Consider the following 20,869-nt stretch of genomic DNA (forward strand, 5'->3'; position numbering starts at 1 on the left):
TGCCACCTGAGTTCTACTTATCCTTTTTTTGTCTAAAACTCTGTTTTTCAACTATGGATTTTCTTACCATACCGTTTTTAGGATAAAATTCTGTCATATAGCAGGTATTTTTCTCTAAGGGAACTAGCTTTCTGACTTCACAGCCATACCTTATTCAAGGAGTGTTAATGTAGGCTCTCTGAGAAGATTTTCTAACTCCATCCTCAAATTCCAACAAATTGAAGTTTTGGACTAATCTGCGTCAGTGGCTGCATAAATGGTTATTGTTCAGAGTTGAATATAAGGAAATTCTTCTGAAGCCTTGATCTAAATATTCCACCAATACTAGAAGTAACCCAACTTGCACTCTATAATTTTGTTGTATTTCAAACACAAGAAAGTGTTATTGTGCAATATAACATTAAAATAGTAATATATAAATAAGAACAGAAAATATAGAAAATATCTTTTATTCTTGTGCATGACTTTAAATGTTGACATGGATTTCACTGTAATAGAAGTGTACATCTTATGAAATTCTATTTAGAAATATTGGTCATTAATTTGTAATCTAACAAATCTATTAGGGAAACAAAAATGTACATTCTTCTTTAAGAAGATATTGGAACTTTCAGTTTGAAAGAGAATCATACATGAAAACAAAGATAATTCCTATAAGTAGTTTAATCCATACCTTATGTTAAACCTAAACATCTAACAATTATGAGTGTCTATTGTCTTGAGGTATTATAATTTGTCATTAATTTCTGTATTTAACACAAAAGTACTATAATATTTACCAACTTTCAGTGAATTCAGTAAGAACTGTAACCTCACATCTTATTCAGTTTGTTTTTAGAATTTTGTAAGACACATTAAATCTGAGAAAAAATAACGAGTAACAGATTAAGGCCCACTAAACTTCTCTGTCATCATATTTAACAGCTTTTTTCACTTTGACAAAACTGGTAGTGCCATTTTAGGACTTTCAGATATTTCATAATATTTGTTAGAGCATCAAGAAAATTAAAATGGCTCAAATCTCTTCCTAATTTACCAATGCTTCTATCGGATTCCTCTGCACTGAATATTCCACTTCATTGTAGAATTTTCTGTATTCCTACTTCATTGTATATTGACATAAATGTAAGCAGCATGATGCATTAAGTTTTCGAGAAAAAATAAACTTCTCCAAGAAGTCCTACAAAGACAGATAATTTTGAATCTCTCACCTGTGTATTACTTCCACAGTGAAGGTAAACATACCGCCTCTCTAGTTTTCTGAACACCAGCGATGTTTGTTTTTATGTGGTTTGTGCAAATCATACTAGAAAGGACAACTAACACCCGTTGGAAATATTTTAAATTCCAAGCTCACAGAGAAATTTCATCAATTTCCACATCTTATTTGGATACTTTTTACTTATGTGTTTATTTTATAAGTGATGCTTTGATAGAAATAATAATACAAAGTCAAGCTTCTTAGAAAATTTTTAGTTTTGCCAAACTTAACGGAATTCTTTACCCCAAAATGACACATCTTAATATGTTCTGCTCATGTTTACCTAAAATCAGCATTTTTCTTAGATGTAGTAATTGTTTATTGAAATATCTGTAATAATTTCTGCAATCCATAGCCAAATATTTTTGCCTGAAGGGTAAGTAGAATTTTAAATATTTATGCTATTGTATACTAATAACACTCTACGTGCCTTCTGATATGCTGTGTGCTTCCTCAAAATCTTCAAACTTCCTCAGAAATAGAGTACCAAAAAGTCATTAATGTAAAAATTGTTTAATACTTACTAACTTATTACAGAGCAGTTTGCATTTTAATTTTTACTGTATTAGCTGTTGGTGTTAAGACAACAGTGGGTCAAGTCTGGCTTTTGTTGTTGAAGGTTCACTGGAGTAGAGTAATCACAACATGGTCATCTTGGCCTTGCCATAACATCTCTCCTTCGAAGTCAACCAGCCCATGCTTCCTGGCACGCATGAGAATTCCCACTACTTTATCTGAAATACGAACATATCTGTCAAAGAGATCTCCAAAAGTAACCTGGATCTTGCCATCTCCTCTGTGGCGGGCCATTGTGCGGATGATGAAGCACATGTCCATGATCTCTCTGTAGATGTGCTCCTCAGCTCGCTTGGCCCTTTCCGCCGTTTTGGTTCCCTCCTTGGGACGGCCGTAGCCTTCATCTCCTTTGTGTAGGCGGGTGGACATGGCCAGCTGATAATCGAATTCTTCACTGAAAGGATTGAGCTTCTGGGATTGGATGTGTTCATCAGCCCATTGTTGCCATCTCCCTTTCAGGTTGTTCACTTGGCTGTATTTCCGTTGGGCCTTGCAGCTGAGTTTCTCTGTAAATCTATTTGCCCTAAAAGGGAGAATGAAGAATCAAGATACTGATATTTAACATCCAAGTGTTGCTTTCTCTTTGTACTCCCTGCACGTAGACATCTTAACGTAAGTCTAATTTTTTCATTATAAACAAAATACAGTACAATAAATTAGAAATGAAAGAAGAACAATTGTAACAGTCACATCATTGTTCTTTATTTTTATTTGACAGATGACAACTACCACTGTTCTCATTTTGGAGCACCATAAAAAATATTAAACTCTATTTCAAGAAAAAATGTTCTTTACCCAAATACAATGTAAATATGTATGTCTTAAAGTTGCATGTTGATGACATTTTAGAATTGGAATCATATAAATGTATTAAGGGAAACCATTTTGTAAAGGACTTAAGAAACCACTTATTTCCCAGAAATAAGGCTTATTATACTAGTCATATACATTGTATTATTCACTTATGTATGTATGTTCATATATAGATTTTTGATGAGAGCATATTTATACTAGTATCAATGATGTGCCACAAATTATGGAATATCAAGTTGTATAGATAGAAGACAGTTGCTAGCAATAGTAACATTTATTGAATACTTTGTGCTGGCATTCTTCTAAATACTTTTTATTAATATTCCTATGACCAGTCTATGAGATAGGTATGACTATTCTCACTTCCCAGATGAGGAAGCTGAGGTCAGAATGGTTAAGTAACTTGCTTAAAGGCACACACCTGGTAAGTGCTAGTGCTGGGATTTGAACCAGGCCTGTGTGTAACTACCGTGAAATACTGCCCTAAACCAGTGACAAAGGTAGTATTCAAACACCAACTGTCTGAGGCTAAAGTCAGGACTCTTCCCACTGTGCAGTGATGTCTGTCACTCATGCGGGTACAGTGTCCAATAAGTAGATGAGTTGTGTTTCAGATGTGTGTGTGTCCTTGCAATTTGGAATGCATTTTCTTATAAAAAACAAACCCAACAGCCTTGGAAGTATAGACCAGTGGTGTCATGAAGGTACAGGCCTAATTTTAAAATGGGTAAAATTTATCTTTAAAAGATTCCTCTGTCTTCTCTGTATCTCCAGTCTCCTAGACGTTTTCCTAGGTCTCTTTGCCTTCATGAGTAAAACATGAACTCTTGGACTATCTAAAAGTCAGAGATTTGTATTCCTCATCGTCACAAGCGACCTACCCTTCCCTCTCCCCAACACCAAGTGACCTCATGTCTGGAAGCTCAGGGATTGGAGATGCAGAGCCTCACTGAATTTGCTGAGTGAGCAGTATGCCTGAGCTAAGTAGCCCTTCCTATCCAAAGTCTCACAATTTTCTATTCAAAACCAGTTACAGGCCAGATGTGGGTATTCCTCACTATCCAGTCTCACTTCCCGAAATCTGGTTATCTAAATGCAGGAGACTCACAGACCTGGATAGGGAGACACAGCTACTTGTATTAGCATTTTCAAAAGAGGAATAACAGCCACTAGATGGCAAACTTTCACTAATTCCCATGTTTTATGTGTTCAAAACTATGCTTGCTGCATTCAGTTTCATTACTATGACAGAGCTCAAACGAGGGGTATGCTGGTACGTATAACACTGCTATTCTTTGTAGTCACATGGATAAAATATATGACAAAGTTAATTGGGAGAAAGCACATAAAAAACTGTATACACAGTTACTGCAATTTTTAAAAGTCACATACATATGGAAAAGTACTAGGAATTATACCACACTGAAGGCTGGTCCTCATCAAGTCCACGATCACCTGCCTCTCCATAGACTGTCCCTGTTCAGCTTCCCAGAGTAGGGGCTGTTTGATCTCATTATCAGATGAGACCAAACACCTTCTCCCCTGAGAACCATGGCAATACATGATGGGCATCCTCTTGAATAACGAGCTCAAGGCCATCCCAGCATAACCCAAAGCTCATACCTGATTTGAGGCAGGGACATCCTGCTAGAGAAGAGACTTGAAGCATCTCAGAAGAAAATGAAAAGAATGACATAATGCATACTTGTGTCTCCCAAATACTGACTGTAGTTCTGTCCTATATTATAAAATGTAATACAGTAGTCCCCCCTTATTCATGGTTTCAGTTACCTGTGGGCAAATATAGTCTGGAAGCAAATGATCCTCTTTCTAATGAGTCATCAGGTCAATAGTAGCCTAAGGCTACATCACGGTGCCTACATCATTCACCTCACTTTATCTCATCACGCATGCACTTTTTTCTCTTTCTTTTTCTTTTCCCTTTTCTTTCTTTCTTTTTTTTTTTAAGAGAGAGAGAGCACATGAGTGGGGAGGGGCAGAGGGAGAGGGAGAGAGAGAATCCCAAGCAGGCTCCATGCCTAGTGTGGAACCCGACACTGGGCTTGATCTCACAACCCTGAGATCATGACCCAAGCAGAAATCAAGAGTCAGACACTTACCCGACTGAGCCATGCAGGCGCCCATCATCACATTGGCATTTTATCATCTCACACCATCATAAGAAGAGTGAGTATAGAACAATAAGATATTTTGAAAGAGAGACCACATTCATATAACTTTTATTATAATGCACTGTTATAATTTCTCTATTATTATTGTGGTTAATTTCTTACTGTGCCTAATTTACAAATTAAGCTTTTTCATACATATATATGTATAGGAAAAAATAGTATTTGTCTGGTTTGATATTTCCCTCAATTTTAAGCATTCACTGGAGGTCCTAAAACAGATCCCCCGGGGGAGCTATTGTACATTTCCCTTTAAGGAACTTCTGGCTACCTTGGCATACTTTCCATCTTTTTCGTTAAAGTATTTATGACACCTACTGTGTGTCAGGCATTGTTTTAGGTACTTATTGGGTATCCAATAATAAAAAAGTAAATAGCCATTAAAAGACATTCATGAAGATAATCAGAGGAATACCAATTTGAGTATATGGTAAAATTCTAACTACATAAAATGCATACACATCAAGATGAAGAAATCAGTGGCATGTGCACAATTGAAAATAATTGTTAGTATCCAGATGGCAGTTGATTTTTTCTTTTTAAAAAATTATCTTTCCTGTTGGTATCATATTGATTTTACGATTTAAAGAAAGAAAAAAAAAGGAAAATATTCAAATTAGCCTTTCAAGGTAACTTGTTTAAACTGTATGTTATATGGGTCTCTGATTCCTTGATGTAGGGTTTTTTCCCTCTAATTTGCATTAGGACCTTAGAGTCCCTGAATTTTTAAACTCTATGTTATTAGGGATAGGGTTGATGTTGGTGAGGTAATAAATCTCTGAGGAAGTGAAGCATTTATCTTCTAAAAATCACCTCCTAAATCATAATATCCATTTGTTATATTGTCAAATTGTAATTCCCAATAATAGGAGAGAAGGAAAGCAAAGGAATTGGTCTAATAAGCAAGAATTAGAACATAGGTTATAAAAAGTGAAGGAGGAACTACTTTAATGAGTATTTAATTGTCTCTATCTTATAAACGTTCTGTATTGTTTTTGCATTTCCAATTTCTAAAAAGCCTGAAAGTTCATGTTTATTTTTTTGAAGATTTTATTTCTTTGTCAGAGAGAGAGAGAGTGAGAGAGAGAGAGGCAGGCAGAGGGAGATGCAGGCCTGAGCCAAAGGCTTAATCAACTGAGCCACCCAGGCATCCCTGAAAGTTCATGTTTAAATCAGGACTAGAAAATCTTATACCTTGAATATCTTCTTGGTTAATGAACATAAGAAACAATATACCAGGTTATCCTGTTTTTTTTTACCTTCAAGTAAAAATGTGAATAATAGTTTAGATTGAGCTTTTAGAAAGACAATCTAGTATAAATTTATAGGAAGCAAAGCAATATTCAAAGACTGACATCACACCCATATTTTAAGATAGTAATATTTCATCTAAACTTGCCTTCTTAGTTTCTTCATTATTAGTAAGCAAATGTTCTTATAGTCAACAAATATTTCCCCTGTCCAATTATGTGCAAAGTAACTAATTCTGCTAGACATTATAAGCATTCTAATTGGAGAGTGTACATTCATTCGCTGAAATAAATTCAGAAATTTATTTATCTATTAGCTTTAAAAATGGCATCAGTTTGAGTATTGCTTTCTCATGTGAATGGGCTTTTCAGCAATCTAATGAGAATACAACTGTATCATAGTTTTATCATTTTGGAGTAATAATTATGTGGGTAAATTATTAAATATGAATAAACCCCACAGGAAATAAAAATTCTGAAGGGTATATTTCAAACTTAACCAAGTTCACTGGCACTGGAAACACTCTGGTAGGTGGTCTTCGCCTGCATCACCAAACGATGCTTCAAAATGTCATGTGGCTGGAGGTGAACTTTTCTGGTCTAACTCTTGGATTGGCATGAAGAAAGCAGAGACCTGCTTTCATGGCCCCACCCAATAGACTCCCGTAGAGGGAGCATTTCTCCTCTTGGCCCCAAACATTTCTCTGTCAGTAAAGTGAATAATTTCTGCTACCCTTTCCAACTTCCCAGGGAAGTGCTGGGGAGAATCTGTTCCTCTGTGCATTGGTTTGCTTGCTCGTCTCCACAGGAAGTCTGGCCAGTTTGATTAATGGAAGCATGCCATTCACAGGGTCACTCTTATCTCTGTCTGTTTTCAATCAGGTTTGAGAGTCAGGCCTGTAATCCTTCTTGCAGATTGGTAACTGTTCTCAGACTCCATAGAAAGGGTTCTATGCTCTAGAATTGGGGTCAAATAGCAGAAAGCCATACTTCAGCTCTATTTCTAGCAAAGTCCTTCAACATAGTTGTACCCAGACCTTACATTTAGGATGTTATTAGGATTCTGTTAATTAAACTGACACTTTGACCTCCCATTTTAGTTTTCTTGAGCCCGTTCCCTACTGAGAGAATCAGTCTAGCATAGTGGTTAAGAACATAAGCTCTGTCATCAGCCTTCCCAACTTGGTCACTTACTAACTCTGTGACTTGGATATATTTCTTAATGCCTCTGTGTGTCAATTACCTTATCTATAAAATGGCATTCTTATTCTCAACTATTATTATTTTTGCTGAATATAACTTGGAGAGGATGAATGGATGATTGGCACTTGAATATTGCACCATTACTGAATGGGAGAGGGATGCAGTTTCTTTTGTTTAAAGGACTGGACCAAACAAGTCATGTAACTATACAATCAAAACACTCAATATTTTTAAAATAAAGCATTAAATAGAAATCATTTTCATAGTAAAACCCCGTTAGCAAAACTCTGTTAGTAAAGAATATCTCTACTTTTAACCAAACCTGACTTGTTTTTGTTATCCATGGAACATCTTAACCACCAAAAAACCTCTCTTTCTACTTAAACATTTGTGGTACATAATTTTCTCCCTATTGGTAGATATAGGTAAAGAATAGTGCTTAGAATGAAAAATGAATTAACAAAATCTCCTTTCATACAGGCTTACTTGATAATATCACACTCATTTCTCAAGCAGTACTTGAGAGTCCCATCAGGCTTCTGCTGAAGCTTCCTGAGCACAGCTAGGATTACTGCTGACATTAAGCAATGCTGTTTCTGCATACGACATCCTGGTACCCTATGTTCTCTAAGACTGAGAGAAAGGAACCGAAGAAGGGAAGAAGAGATTTAATCCCCTTCCTTCACTCCAACCCTGGGGACCAATCTCCCAGCATCCTGTAGGGTTGCGATCACCAGGAATGGCCCCCTGCATTATAATGCATACAACTTATTAAGGAGTTCCTCTGGGTCCATTGCTTTGCATCATTAATATCAAAATAACTCAACAGGTTACATCTATTTTTTAGATGAGGACTAAGAGACAGGATTTGCCAAAGTAATCATGATTCAAACCTAATTGTCTCTCATTCAAAGCCTATGCTCCTCTCCATCACACTAAGAAGGTGTCCATGTACATGTCCGGTTTTAGGAACCTGAGAAGGGTCCTGTATGTGAGTCCCCACTTCCAGTTTAGAGTGTGGTGAAGAAGAGAGTGGGATCGAGAGCCAGAATGCCTGGGCTCAAATCCCAGAGGCTGTACAATCTTATCCAAATTTTCTACTATGTCTTTGTCTTATGCCCCCATCTATCAAATGTGGAGAATACTTATGCCTGCCCATGAGAATATTGTGAGGATTAAATGAATAAACATATGAATAAACATAGACAAGTGCCCAAGAAAAGTACATGCATTTGAGATTGTCTCCAGTTGTCCACTTCCTACCTCTAGCCAATCCGAAGCATGCTGACAGAAGATCATCATTGTGCCATCCTCAATCTTTATTCTGTTGGGTTCTATTATTCCATTTCTAGCAAGCACGGGTACACACACACACACACACACACACACACACACACACACACACACACACACACACACACCAAATCCACAAGACCAGAATTAGACTACGGTTCCATATTTCCTGGTAGAATATTTATTTCTGATTATGAATTTCTGGATTAATGTAAGTAGAGCACAAATCCAGATCTCTCCACAACATCCTCAAGGCACTGCGTGAGAGTTAGCACCAAGTCTGTTTTCAAAACTGCGTTTGGAGACAGGCACATCTCAGCTTTGTCACTAACTTGCTGGGTAAACTTCCCCTCTGAGCTTTAGTGCTCTCATCCTTAAAATAGAATACTAATACCCGCTTTGTAGGATCATGGGAGTTAAAAGGACAGAGCATGTTAGCTGTCCATGGCATGCACTAAATGTGTGAGTGTCGTTACAATTATCTAGATTTGCCATTTCATTTTTCTTGAAAGCATGTGATGTCATAGTTCTAATTCTTTCAAAACACCTTTAAAGTCACAAACTGTCAGACAGCTTTTTGTCAAATTAGGTAATCAGTTTTGTTCTTTACTTTCTGATTGTTTCATAAAGCTTAAACAGCACACCTACATGTCTAATGTTTCCAAAGGGAGTCAGTTTGTAATCATCATATTAGAAGCTTTTCACATATTTTGATACTCTACAGTTATGGAGTGAGATATCCTGACTTTCTATTATGTGGAGGTAGAGTTACTGTCTTAAAAGAAAATATGTATTTTTTTATCTGAATGTATCAGTTTGACTCTGTGTGTGTGTGTGTGTGTGTGTGTGTGTGTGTGTGTGTTGACATCCAAATGTTTTAGGATTGTGGTATTTTAATGACCTAGCTTTAATAGCATTTCTGTCTTTGATTACCAAGAGAACAAACCTTTTCTGAAAGTTTGAAAAATTGCCAAATAATAAAATCTATGTGAATAATAATAGCTTTTATATATGGAGCATATGGAGCAGGTACTGTGGTAAATGCTTGGCAGCCTTAATCTCATTTACTTCTCCCAGTACAACAGAATTCATCCCAAACGTTTACTCTTGCTATCATTTTACAAAGGAGGAAATGGGCTTAGAAAAATAACCAGTTTGTGTGTTTCTGTGTGTGTGTGTGTGTGTGTGTGTGTGTGTGTGTGTGTGTGTGAGATGAAAACACTTAAGATCTACTCTCTTAGCCACTTTTGAGATTATAGTACAATATTATCAACTATTGTTGGGGCAGAGCTGGAATTTGATCTTGGGTCTAACTTCAGAGCCTACTCTCAAGTTAGATGGCAGCCTCCCACCCGTTTACAGGGTCATATAGACCTGTGTCCCACGGGCACTGTGTGGGTAGTTGTGTCTCCTGATAATACTATAGACTGGTTTGAGACAAGGGAAAGTTTGCCCAGTCCTAGTCTACCAGCAAGCACATTTTCTGCAGAGAAATAAGCCAAGTTTCTACTCATCCTAGACTTTATTTTAAAAATGTACCCAAGGCAGACATCCTTAGCTTCCTTACATCCTTACATCTTTAGCTTCATCTTTGTTGAGGCTAAAACTTGAGTATTCAGTTCAAAACATAAAGAAGAAACAGAAGAGCACCTTGGCCCAGAGGTCCCTGTCTGGCTTGGTGCTGCCCCTTTGGCCCAGGGGCAGTGCCTTCCCCATAGGACCTTGCCGCCTGCGCCTGCCCACTTTTTAAGATTCTCATTCTAACTTTGGGAGCACTTCCCTGCCCTCTCAATCCCCACGGCCAGCTGGGGCTCAGAGGCAGTATAAGCAGCTAGAGGGGGCATACACTTACTGGGAAGGCAAGGGGCGTTTGATTCTGGTGGCGGCCACCTGCTCTCCATCCTGCTCGGGGCTCTCCTCGGTCTCCCCTCCGTAGCCACTGTCCTCTGTGTCGATGCTGTCACTCCTCCACTTCGGCTCATCCTGTTCCATCTCTTGCCAGCCTTTCGTCAGCTCAGATACCAGGTTGGCACATCTCCTCCTCCGCGTCGGGGAGCCGTGGCTGTGGAGGATTCTGTCAATGTCATTTTCTGGCTGCCCGGCTCCAGGCATGTCACTGTCCTCATATCGGTGGCTCAGATGGCTCACATCCCCTCCTCTCTCGTAAGCTTTGCTGACAATTGTTTTGGTCACCTCTTTCCTTTTGATATGAGAGACGTCTGTGGCTTCCTCTGAGCTTTGTCCATCTCCATGTCCCTCTGACTTTTGGGAGGAAGACTTTGGGGTGCTCGGAGCTTTCTGGTGGAGAGTGGGGTAGATCACTGGCTTAGGAGCTTGGGGTGCATCCTGGGCTCCTCCCGGCTGCCAGCCTGTGGGCTCTTGGGCCTGCCTGGTGCTGTTCTCATTTGCCCACTGCTGCCAACCTCGGGCCAAGTTGATCACCAGGGTGGCTGTGCGTACCTTGCGGAGGGCACGCTTGGCTGGGCCCTTCTCTCTTTCCTTGTCTTCCGGAGCCATGCCACCCTTCTCTTCTCTGCTGGTAGGCTGGGCACTGGCTGAAATGAGTATGGACCCAGGGAGTGCCTGAGATTTAAATAGAAGCCAGGTGTGGGGGTGGGGGGGTGGGGAAGAGTTTGGTGACAGTGGAAACTATGTGAAACATTTCTTGCCAAGATGTGGTGCCTTCCCCTGATGGTGTGCTTTTTTTAAACCCTGACGTCTCCAGTTTCATCTCAGCAGAGGGACATCTCTGCTGGTGAAGGACAGTGATATGCATTCCCTTTCTTCTCAAGTGCCAGGGTAGAAATTACTAGATTTGATCATGTGTTCAGCCTTATGTTCTTCCTGACCTTAAAATATGTTCCTACCATTTATAGGAGCATAAAATATGGGCACAAATGGTGCTAGGAATATTATAGGCTTATTCTCACTTAAATCTCAATATAGCTCTTAATTAAGTCCCATTTTATAGCGAAGTACAATGAAATCTAACTTCCTACAGCTAATAATATCTGCAATCCAAACCCAGATCTGTCTGATTCAAAACTTGTGCTGTTTATTCTAGTTATCAAAGATCCTAAGTTCCCCCTTTCTTTTGTCTTCATCTCTATCCAATACAGACCTTGGAATCACCTCATCCAACCTTCATTTTCCAGATGGGAAAACTGACGCCCAGATAAGGGGGAGACAAGAACCAGGTTTTCCAGTCCAAAGCTTGAATTGTTATACAGACAGGTCATTTTGATAGACAAGATAATGGTCAAAATTTTGGTCCGATTTAAACTCTACACACATGTTGAATTTCATAGATTAATTTTAGGAATCTTTTCAAATGTTTTGAAAAAATATTTTGTTTTCAAAAAAGACCATTTAAAGACAAAATAGATGAATGCTATCAGAAGCAACCCCACCAGACCTTTTGTTTTTAATTACACACCCTTCTTCACAGGCCTTTAGGCTCATGCAGAAAAAGATATTCATTCAATTCTCAGAACAAAGATTGAAATATAGTTTTAAAAAAAGGACTGGATAGATCATTTGGAGAGAAAATGACCTATATATGAAGTGTGCTAAACTAGATAAAAATGCTCAGGACTCAGCACCGAATGATTTCTTAAAGTAAGACAAATAGAATTTCTTTTCACACGACAGTTCTATAGGCTTTAGAACTGTACCCTTTCCTCTAATCAATATTGATTGAGAGCTGCTGTCTAAGAGCATTAAAAAAAACCACGGAAGTCAGTTAAGTCTGATGATGAGACAAATTTATTTTAAAAATATGCTGATATCAATTTTTTATCATGTAGGTCATTTACCTCCTAAGAGTAAAACAATTTGGGAGATGATTTAATACTCTACCTAGAAATCTGTCAGATGTGTAGTCTGAGTTCAACAGCATCTGATAATGTTAACTGAAACAAAATCCTTGATTAGGAGGAAATTGGATCACAAGGAAAGAGAACTATTACAAATAAAGATTTAAATCTGAGTCTGAAATTTCTGGCATACTTTCTTGGAATGTAGATATACTGCAGACTGTTTGGTTCCTCTTAGATTCCCTTCATCCCACATGGAATGCCTTGGGAAGGAATGGGGTTCTTCAGAGATGCCCATGAGCTTAGCCCAGGATCAGGCTAATTTACAACTGTCCAAGGAATTTTTCTGCTTCCCTGTGCACACCTGCTGCACATTCAATTCTGATAGAGATGAAGTGGAGATAGCAAATTATTAGTGTTTCAATATTAACAGGCATTGCAGTCCACTGCCTGGGGCTTGGGACTGTCAGCAGACAGTCTTGGCAAAAAATTGAGGCAGCTCCTAACAATCTGGTCATTCCTTCTGAGAGTTCACTTCCAGGGCAACTGTGGTTCTTCATGCCTACTGCTCCAGAAGAAATTGTAAAATTTGTTTCTTCTTCATGTCTACTTTGGGCATTCCTTCCCTAAAGCAAGGTCTATACACTACCTACTGTACATTTTATTTTTTTACTTTATTTTTTTATATTTATTTATTTGAGAGAGAGCACACACATGAGAGAGAGAGAGAGAGAGAAAGAGAAAGAAAGAGAGCGTGCGCAAGCATGAGGGGGGAGAGGCGGGGGCAGGGGGGAGAAGCAGGCTCCCCACTGAACAGGGAGCCAGACGCAGCATTCCGGGGGGGGGGGGGGGCTCAATCCCAGGACCCTGGGATCATGACCTGAGCTGAAGGCAAAGGCTTAACAGACTGAGCCACCAGGGGCCCCCCTACTGTACATTTTACAAGAAATGTTCTATCTTCTTTCTTAACCTAGATCTAGATTCTTAGTTCAGTATTCTTCTATCTTTTTTTTAAAGATCTTATTTATTTATTTGACAGAGAGAGACAAAGCAAAAGAGGGAACACAAGCAGGGGGAGTGGGAGAGGGAGAAGACTTCCTGCGGAGCAGGGAGCCCGATGCGGGGCTCGATTCCAGGACCCTGGGATCATGGCCTGAGCCGAAGGCAGATGCTTAACGACTGAGCCACCCAGGCGCCCCTATTCTTCTATTTTAATAGAAGGTGCAAAAGAAAGGAAAATGGAGTCTCAAAGATAAAGATATAGTGAAATAAATAGTTTACAATGTGAGTTTCTTATGAAAACAGGACATTAGAAACTGTAGGTGAAGTTGCAGAGCTGATTAATGAATTACCACCTAAGAAATTTGTCATGAGTGTGAAAGTGTTTTGAAAAAATATTAGTTTTGGGCGCCTGGGTGCCTCAGTTGTTAAGCTTCTGCCTTTGGCTCAGGTCTTGATCCCAGAGTCCTGGGATCGAGCCCCGCATTGCACTCCTTATTCAGTGGAGAGCCTCTTCTCCCTCTCCCTCTGCCTGCCTCTCCCCCTGCAACTGCTCTCCCTGTCAATTAAATAGATAAAACTTTTTTTAAATATTAGTTTTTACTTGATTGATATGCACAGTACTGGGGGGGGTTGTATCTATACACTTCTTTGTGTTATGCACTGAGAAGTCAAGTAGGGCCAACTCTCATCATCAGCTATAAACTCTTACTAAAAAGACTTCAGAAACCCACATTTTCTCAAAGCTCATCTGAAACAATAATTCCGTTGATCCTTTCTACATAAACTAATAATTCCTTTACTAGTTCAGTTTCACAAAGTGCGAATAAAAAGACTTTTATAAAGAACAAAAAGAGCTTCTGATTTCAATTGAATTGAATACGCTCATGTAATGTATACAATGGGCGAAGCATGATGGTAGGCAACGTGAAGAGAGGGTAGAAAGCTGAACAAAATAGAACCTACTTTCAAGGTTTTCCCAATTTAGCCAGAAGAAGACACACATAACGGCTTTAATAGTCTGGGGAGAGCTACATTAGAATTAGAAATAGAAATAAAGCTTTATGGGATCATTGAACAAAGGGTGACTGATTTTATTGGAAGGACCTCCCAAAAATGCTGATCCTTTTTCTGGTTTTTTAAAGATGGAAACCTAATAGGTGGATAAAGGGTACTCTGATCTGAAGAAACAAAGTTACAAAGGCATGAAGATACATGGTACACTTAGAGACCCTCTAATGGCCAGGGGTAGAGATCACAAACTCAAATGCCTGCAGGTCATGCAGGTCACTCAAATGTGTGAGGTGAGTTGGGTTTGAGGTATAACGGGGTGGTGAGGACAACGGGCAACTGATGAAATAATGTTTCGAGAGATGTAAAAAATGTGATTTTTGCAAAAACTCCTCCAATTCTTAAAATGGTGACAGTTAATACACACAAAAGCACACATACATTCACACACAGTAGTACTGGGTGAGCCAACACGATGTACCATGTCTTTGGATTGTTTGTGGGCCCCGGTTTATGAATTTTTGAGAACATACAGTTTCTATGGGGTAAGGACAAGGGGCTAGAGAATGGTAGGGCAGGCCTCTGAGGAACTAAGTTGGAGCTAAATTGTGAACAACAACTTGCTCAGGAAGCAGTGTTTTGTCATATGGGGCTCATTGTATCACTGAAGCACTCAACATCTCCACAGGCATGACCTGGAGCTTCCTCCAGGTTCAAGACAGAAACTTTTCCTTCTTAGTATAAACCCTCCTCTTTCCCTGTTCTTTCTCAGCTAATGTCACTTTCTCATGCCCATCGTTTAAACTGAAATCTCTAGATCGCTAGATCATCCTTGACCTGTAAACAGTCTCCCTATCCTAGTTTTATCTTTTTCAACCCAAACCCCACTTTACTTGTTCTAGATTTGATCATTTGGTAATGCGAATTTGAGATTGCATTGGACTTAAAATGCTTCCTAGGGTTAGGGTGAGGATTAAATGAGTTAATACATGTGAAGTACTTAACGCCATGTCTGGCACGCGTAAGTGCTTGATACATGGCTACTGTTATTCATACCTTGACGTTGAGTCATGGGGTTAGAAAATTAAAGCACTTTAAATAATTCTGTTTGATGAAGGATAGGATTAATACCACACGCATGGCAGGGGTGAGTCTTCAGATGGGAAGGTCAACTGGGGTCACTTGTAGGGACTGGGGGCTGCAAAAGAAAGCTTATGCATAGTGTTTTATTTTAAGGTAATTTATAGTGAGGCTTTTAAGGCAGTGTCTGAAAGGTTTCCCTCAGTATGATGAGGGTCAGATGAGGTCTCAGTTATGTGGTAGTGATAACTCCGTTGAGTACAGACTCTATCCTGAAATCTCCTGGAATATAGAGCTCAGTGGTTTACAATCACTGAGAATCACATTAGAATCTTAAATCACATTGGAATCACCTGTGGAGCTTTTAAAAAAAACTGCAGACGGTAAAGTGATATATCTAAAGACAGGTCTTGGGTGGAGTCCTGGCACCGCCTTAATCTTAACATACCTCAAGGTTGAGAACCATGGTTCTAGATTCTAGTGTGCTGTGTGTCCAGCAGAGACTCAACATGTAGGTTTTAAGAGTGTAGTGACCAGTAGCCCAGGTACTGGGTTCAAGCAGATTGGTTTTGCATTCTGGATCTCCTTTCAGAATCTCTGTACCCTTGCAGAATTAGTTAATTTCTCTGAGACTCAATTGCCTTGTCTGGAAATGGCAATCATTACTTCCCCCTGTGTTATTGTGTTTATATAAGATGAGGTCTGTAAGGCAGTTAGCCTACTGCCCAATACACTAAGAGCACCACATGGAAGCTATTTGTATTGTTATTTATACTGTTATTGAGGATTATGATGCCATCTTCTAAATAATAACCTAGATTCATAGATTACATTTCAAACCTCAGTATGAATAATGAAATATAAACTTTTACATTGTAGACAATAACAATTTACATATTATTCCCAGAGACTAAAGAAAATTTCAGAGAACAAATGTCACAAAACCCACTACCAAACTGTAGTCACATTAACTTAATTCATAAAACAAACATGTAAATGCTGATTATATCTATTTAAATCTGAACAATGTTGGTATTTATTCCACCTTAAAAGAAATATAATCTCTTGGCCCCATATCCACTCCATTATTCAACTCCCCTTAACAGTAAAACCCTTTGGAAGAATTGTGTATATTGCCTGTCTCCAATTCTGTTTCCTGTTTTCTCTTGAACCTAATCCAAACAGGTCTTACCTTCACAATTTATTAAAACTACACATGTCCTGTCACCAATAACTTCCATATTATGCAATCTAATAATCAATTATTGGTTCTAAATACACTTGTCCTATCTCAACATTTGACACATGAGAATAGTCACTCCTCCTTCAAATGTTTTCTTCACTTGACACCTGGAACAAAACTCTCTAGGTTTTCCTCCTACATCACTGGCTGCTCCCTCTTAATCTCCTTTGCTGGTACTTTCTCTCCTCTTTGGCTTCTTAACATTGGACTGCACAAAACTGGGTCCTCTTCACTGCTCAATTTATACTCACTGCCTTGGTGACCTCAAGGTTTTGAATGCCATCTCTATGATGACAATTCCCAAACATGTATTTCCATCCTGACCTGTCCCTTATACTTCAGGTGTGTATACTCAGCAACCTGGCAGTCATGTCTACCAGATGTCTGCCTAAAGGTTAGCTCAATCCTAATGTGTACAAAACTGGATAAATATTTCTAACTTGAGCTTTTCACAGTATTCGTCTTTTCAGCTCAGAATCAGTTGCTCAGGCCAAGAGACCTGAAGTAATCTTTGACTCCTTTTCTTTTCTCATATCCCGCATACAGTTCCCTAGTATATCCTGTTGGATATGCCTTGAAAATTATCCAGAATTTGACCACTTCTCATCATCTTTATCATTCGAGGCTAGAGAGGTAAATAGGAGGGCCAGATTTTAGAGGCATTTTAAAGCCCTGATAAGAAATGTAGGTTTAATCCTAATATTATAAAGTTTTGACCTGAAGAATGCATGATCAAAATTTTTAACAAATTCACTTTGTTGGTGGTATGAAGGATAGATTCAAGGATGGTGTGTGGGCAAGAGTAGAGGCTCAGGAATTTTTTTTCTTTCATCGAAAGGAAGTTCCCTACCACAAGAGCAGGATGTTGGGGGCTGGGGTGGGGAAATGGGTCTGTGGCCTTTTCCCCACACCATTTAGGCCCTTCTAACTCAGAAATTTCAGTTAGTCTTGTTAATTCCAAATTAGGCAGACCAGGATTGTTTCTGCCATTAGAAGTGGGAGAGGGCTACTCTGGTTGGAGAGTGCCCTATCTGGTTCCTACAGTGACTGTGCCAAATTCCAGCCAACGGGCAGCTGCTCCCACTTTCTCTTCCACCAACTGTCTCCCCTTCACCTTCCCTGGGAACCTGATTCACAAATCGGAACTGGGGATTTCTGGCTCAAGACCAAGTGCAAGGGAGCTGGGCGGAGACTATGAGAGAGTAGTGGTATAGATAAGAGAGGATCGAAACCTACTCCAAGAGGCAGCAGTAAATTTGGACAGGAGGGCACAAATACCTCAGGTGAAATGAGGAGGTGGGGTTGATACAAATTGGTCGGAGTGAGATGTTATGTGTGAAAGAAATGAAGGCATTTAGATAAACATGGGCATTCTAGATTGGGTTCCTACAGAGATGGTTTCATTCACTAAGAATGGAAATACGGGGGGAATAAGCTTGAGAATTAGAAATACTAAATTAAATTTTGGTCACATTGGAGTTTCCTGAAGGACATCCAGGCCGTAATTCACAAGGTAGGGATTGGAGCTGAGGAGAAAGATCTGGACTCATACAGATCAGGGCATCATTTTGGCTCATGGAGACTAAATTCTGCCATGTCACAGAGCTAACAAGAGTTATAACAGGATCAAATTCAGGCCCTCTGACTTAAGAGTCAGCACTTAATGTTAATGACTATGCTCTCACACAAATTATTTTCCTATTCCTTGCTTTCCACTCCCACCTTGAAGGACAGGACTTCACAATCTTGTGACACCACCCTCTAAACAAGCTTCTTAAGGAGGTCTAAATATAGTTTCTTAGCCCTGACTTTCTATGTGATCTTGTAAAACTTTCCTTTCCTTAATAGCCAGGTGTCATTATAGGACCTGGTAGAAGTGTTAGCTAACTCTATGGTGATAATAATTTTGTAAAAAAAAAAAGTGTATCAAACCACTATGTTGTACACTTGAACTTACACCATGTTATATGTCAATTATATTTCAATAAAGAGAAAAAAAAGAGTATTTAAAAGGTAGTTTCTGCTTCTTAATCTATGACTTTTCTTTCACATCCCAACTCATTCAACTCACAATTCTGGTTTCTTTCCACAAACTCAATTTATTCAAGGTCACAGATGAATTCCTCATTACCAAATCCAAGGGAGAGTTTTGGTTCTCACTTATTTAAGCTTTTTATAGAGCACTGATAATCTTATATACAACCTCTTCTGTGTGTGTGTGTGTGTGTAAATATGTGTATGTGTTGAGGGAAAGAGAGAGAAAGTCATGACAGAAAGAGAAAGTTTGGAAAACCAGAAGGAAATAAGTAATCATAATTATACCACACACGCAAAGCTCATCCACAGACATGCATTTCTCATACGATCTACTCCCAATCCTGAAACTTTGTGCTAGAAAACTTCAGGGAAGAGCTCTTATTTTGAGGAAAAGAAAATTGCTGACATAGCTTATTGAACATAGCTTTGTATGCCAGGCTACCCCCTCTCTGGTAGTCATCTAAAACCAACAGGTTAAAAAAAAAAAAAAAAAAAAAAAAAACTCTATCTTCAGTTAAATAGGACACAGATAATCTGCAGACTCTGACATATGTGTAATGACTGCTAAAATAGCTGAGATTAGAGTCCACCTAGCAGGAAGTTAAGATGAATACTTAGAAGGTAGGTTGCAGAAGGATTTTGCGAAAACACATTTTCTGAAAGGAAGGGCTTCACCCTCTATTAAAAAACCGCATGACGTTTCCTATAGTGAGTGGGAAAATCTGGTGTCAGAAATGGTAATAAAAATCCTCCTAAACTTCAACTTTGAAAAGCAATGGATTTAAAGAGGCAGAGGTAGTAAAGTTGCATAGAGAATTGCATGGATGCACTGTATTTGCAGGAAATGGTTGATCTCTGTGGTAGCAACAGAAATTGGAACACTGGGAAGCTACTCTGACCTCTCCTCTCTCCCCACAGGAGCTTTCTTAAATGCTTAGTCCAGAAAACTTAACTCACTGATGTAAAAAGAGTTTTAAATAAGCACAATATCAACCTAAACACACTTTAAGAGAAACATGTGGGAAAGTACAGTAAACCTATCAACAAAGAAGATTCACCAGAAAAAAAGTTGCCACAAAACAGATGAAAAATGTGAACATTTACCCATAAACTTAAAGACAAAGAAACCTCTACGAAGAAGAAGGGAGAGTGCAAAACAGATACAAAAATTTATGGAAGAGGTGGAAAGACACCAATCAATGATAAAAAAAAGTCTTGAAAAAGAAGCTAGAGGTAGAAAAATGGGAGTGGAAGACATAAATCTGTTTTTATTTACAAAGACTATGAATGTGTACTTGGAAAACACAAGAATCAACTAAAAATATTTTTAAATGAATAAGAATTCAGTTGGATGGTGGGGTAGATAATTATTATGCAGAAATGAACATCATTCATATATTTAACAATCATTTAGAAGGTATAATGAAATAAATTAGCCATTTATAATAACAATAAAAATAAAATATCTATGCATAAGCTTACAAATAAATATGCAAAAATTATGGACCTTAAAGTACTCCTGAAAGGCACAAAATACAACTGAATAAAGAAAAGATAAAAATCATAGTTGGATATGTCATTTATAGAAACAGCCCAAGTGTCCATGGACTGATGAATGGATAAAAAAGATAGGGCATATATATACACAATGGGATATTACTCAGCCATAAAAAGGAATGAAATCTTGACATTTGCAAGGACAAGGATGAAGCTAGAGGGTATTATACTAAGTGAAATGAGTCAGAGAAAGACAAGTACCGTATGATTTCCCCCCTATGAGGAATTTAAGAAACAAAACAAATGAGCAAGGGGAAAAAAAGAGAGAAAGAAGCAAACCAAGAAACAGACTCTTAACTATAGAGAACAAGCTCATGGTCACCAGAAGGGAGGTGGGTAGGGAGATGAGTTAATTAGGTGATGGGGATTAAGGACTGCACTTGCTGTGATGAACACAGGTGATATAAGCAAGTGTTGAATCACTATATTGTACACCTAAAACTAATATTATAGTGTATGTTAAGTAACTGGAATTTAAATGAAACCTAAAAAAATAAAATATAAAAAAACACACATAATCTTAGGAGGGTTTTACATAATTT

At 38.6% G+C, this 20,869-nt stretch overlaps 1 protein-coding gene across 1 annotated transcript; it reads right to left on the reverse strand.

Annotated features, from left to right (window-relative positions):
• Positions 1–462: 462 nt before the first annotated feature.
• ABRA (actin binding Rho activating protein) lies at positions 463–11,132 on the reverse strand. Its single transcript, XM_027620179.1, has 2 exons — positions 10,438–11,132; positions 463–2,360 (listed from the first exon to the last, which is right to left on the reverse strand). Exons 1-2 carry the CDS (start codon positions 11,100–11,102, stop codon positions 1,883–1,885), a joined length of 1,143 nt encoding a protein of 380 aa, XP_027475980.1. The 5' UTR covers positions 11,103–11,132; the 3' UTR covers positions 463–1,882.
• Positions 11,133–20,869: the final 9,737 nt, after the last annotated feature.

This window comes from Zalophus californianus, chromosome 4 (genome assembly GCF_009762305.2).
Source record: "Zalophus californianus isolate mZalCal1 chromosome 4, mZalCal1.pri.v2, whole genome shotgun sequence".
Lineage (NCBI taxonomy): Eukaryota > Metazoa > Chordata > Mammalia > Carnivora > Otariidae > Zalophus > Zalophus californianus.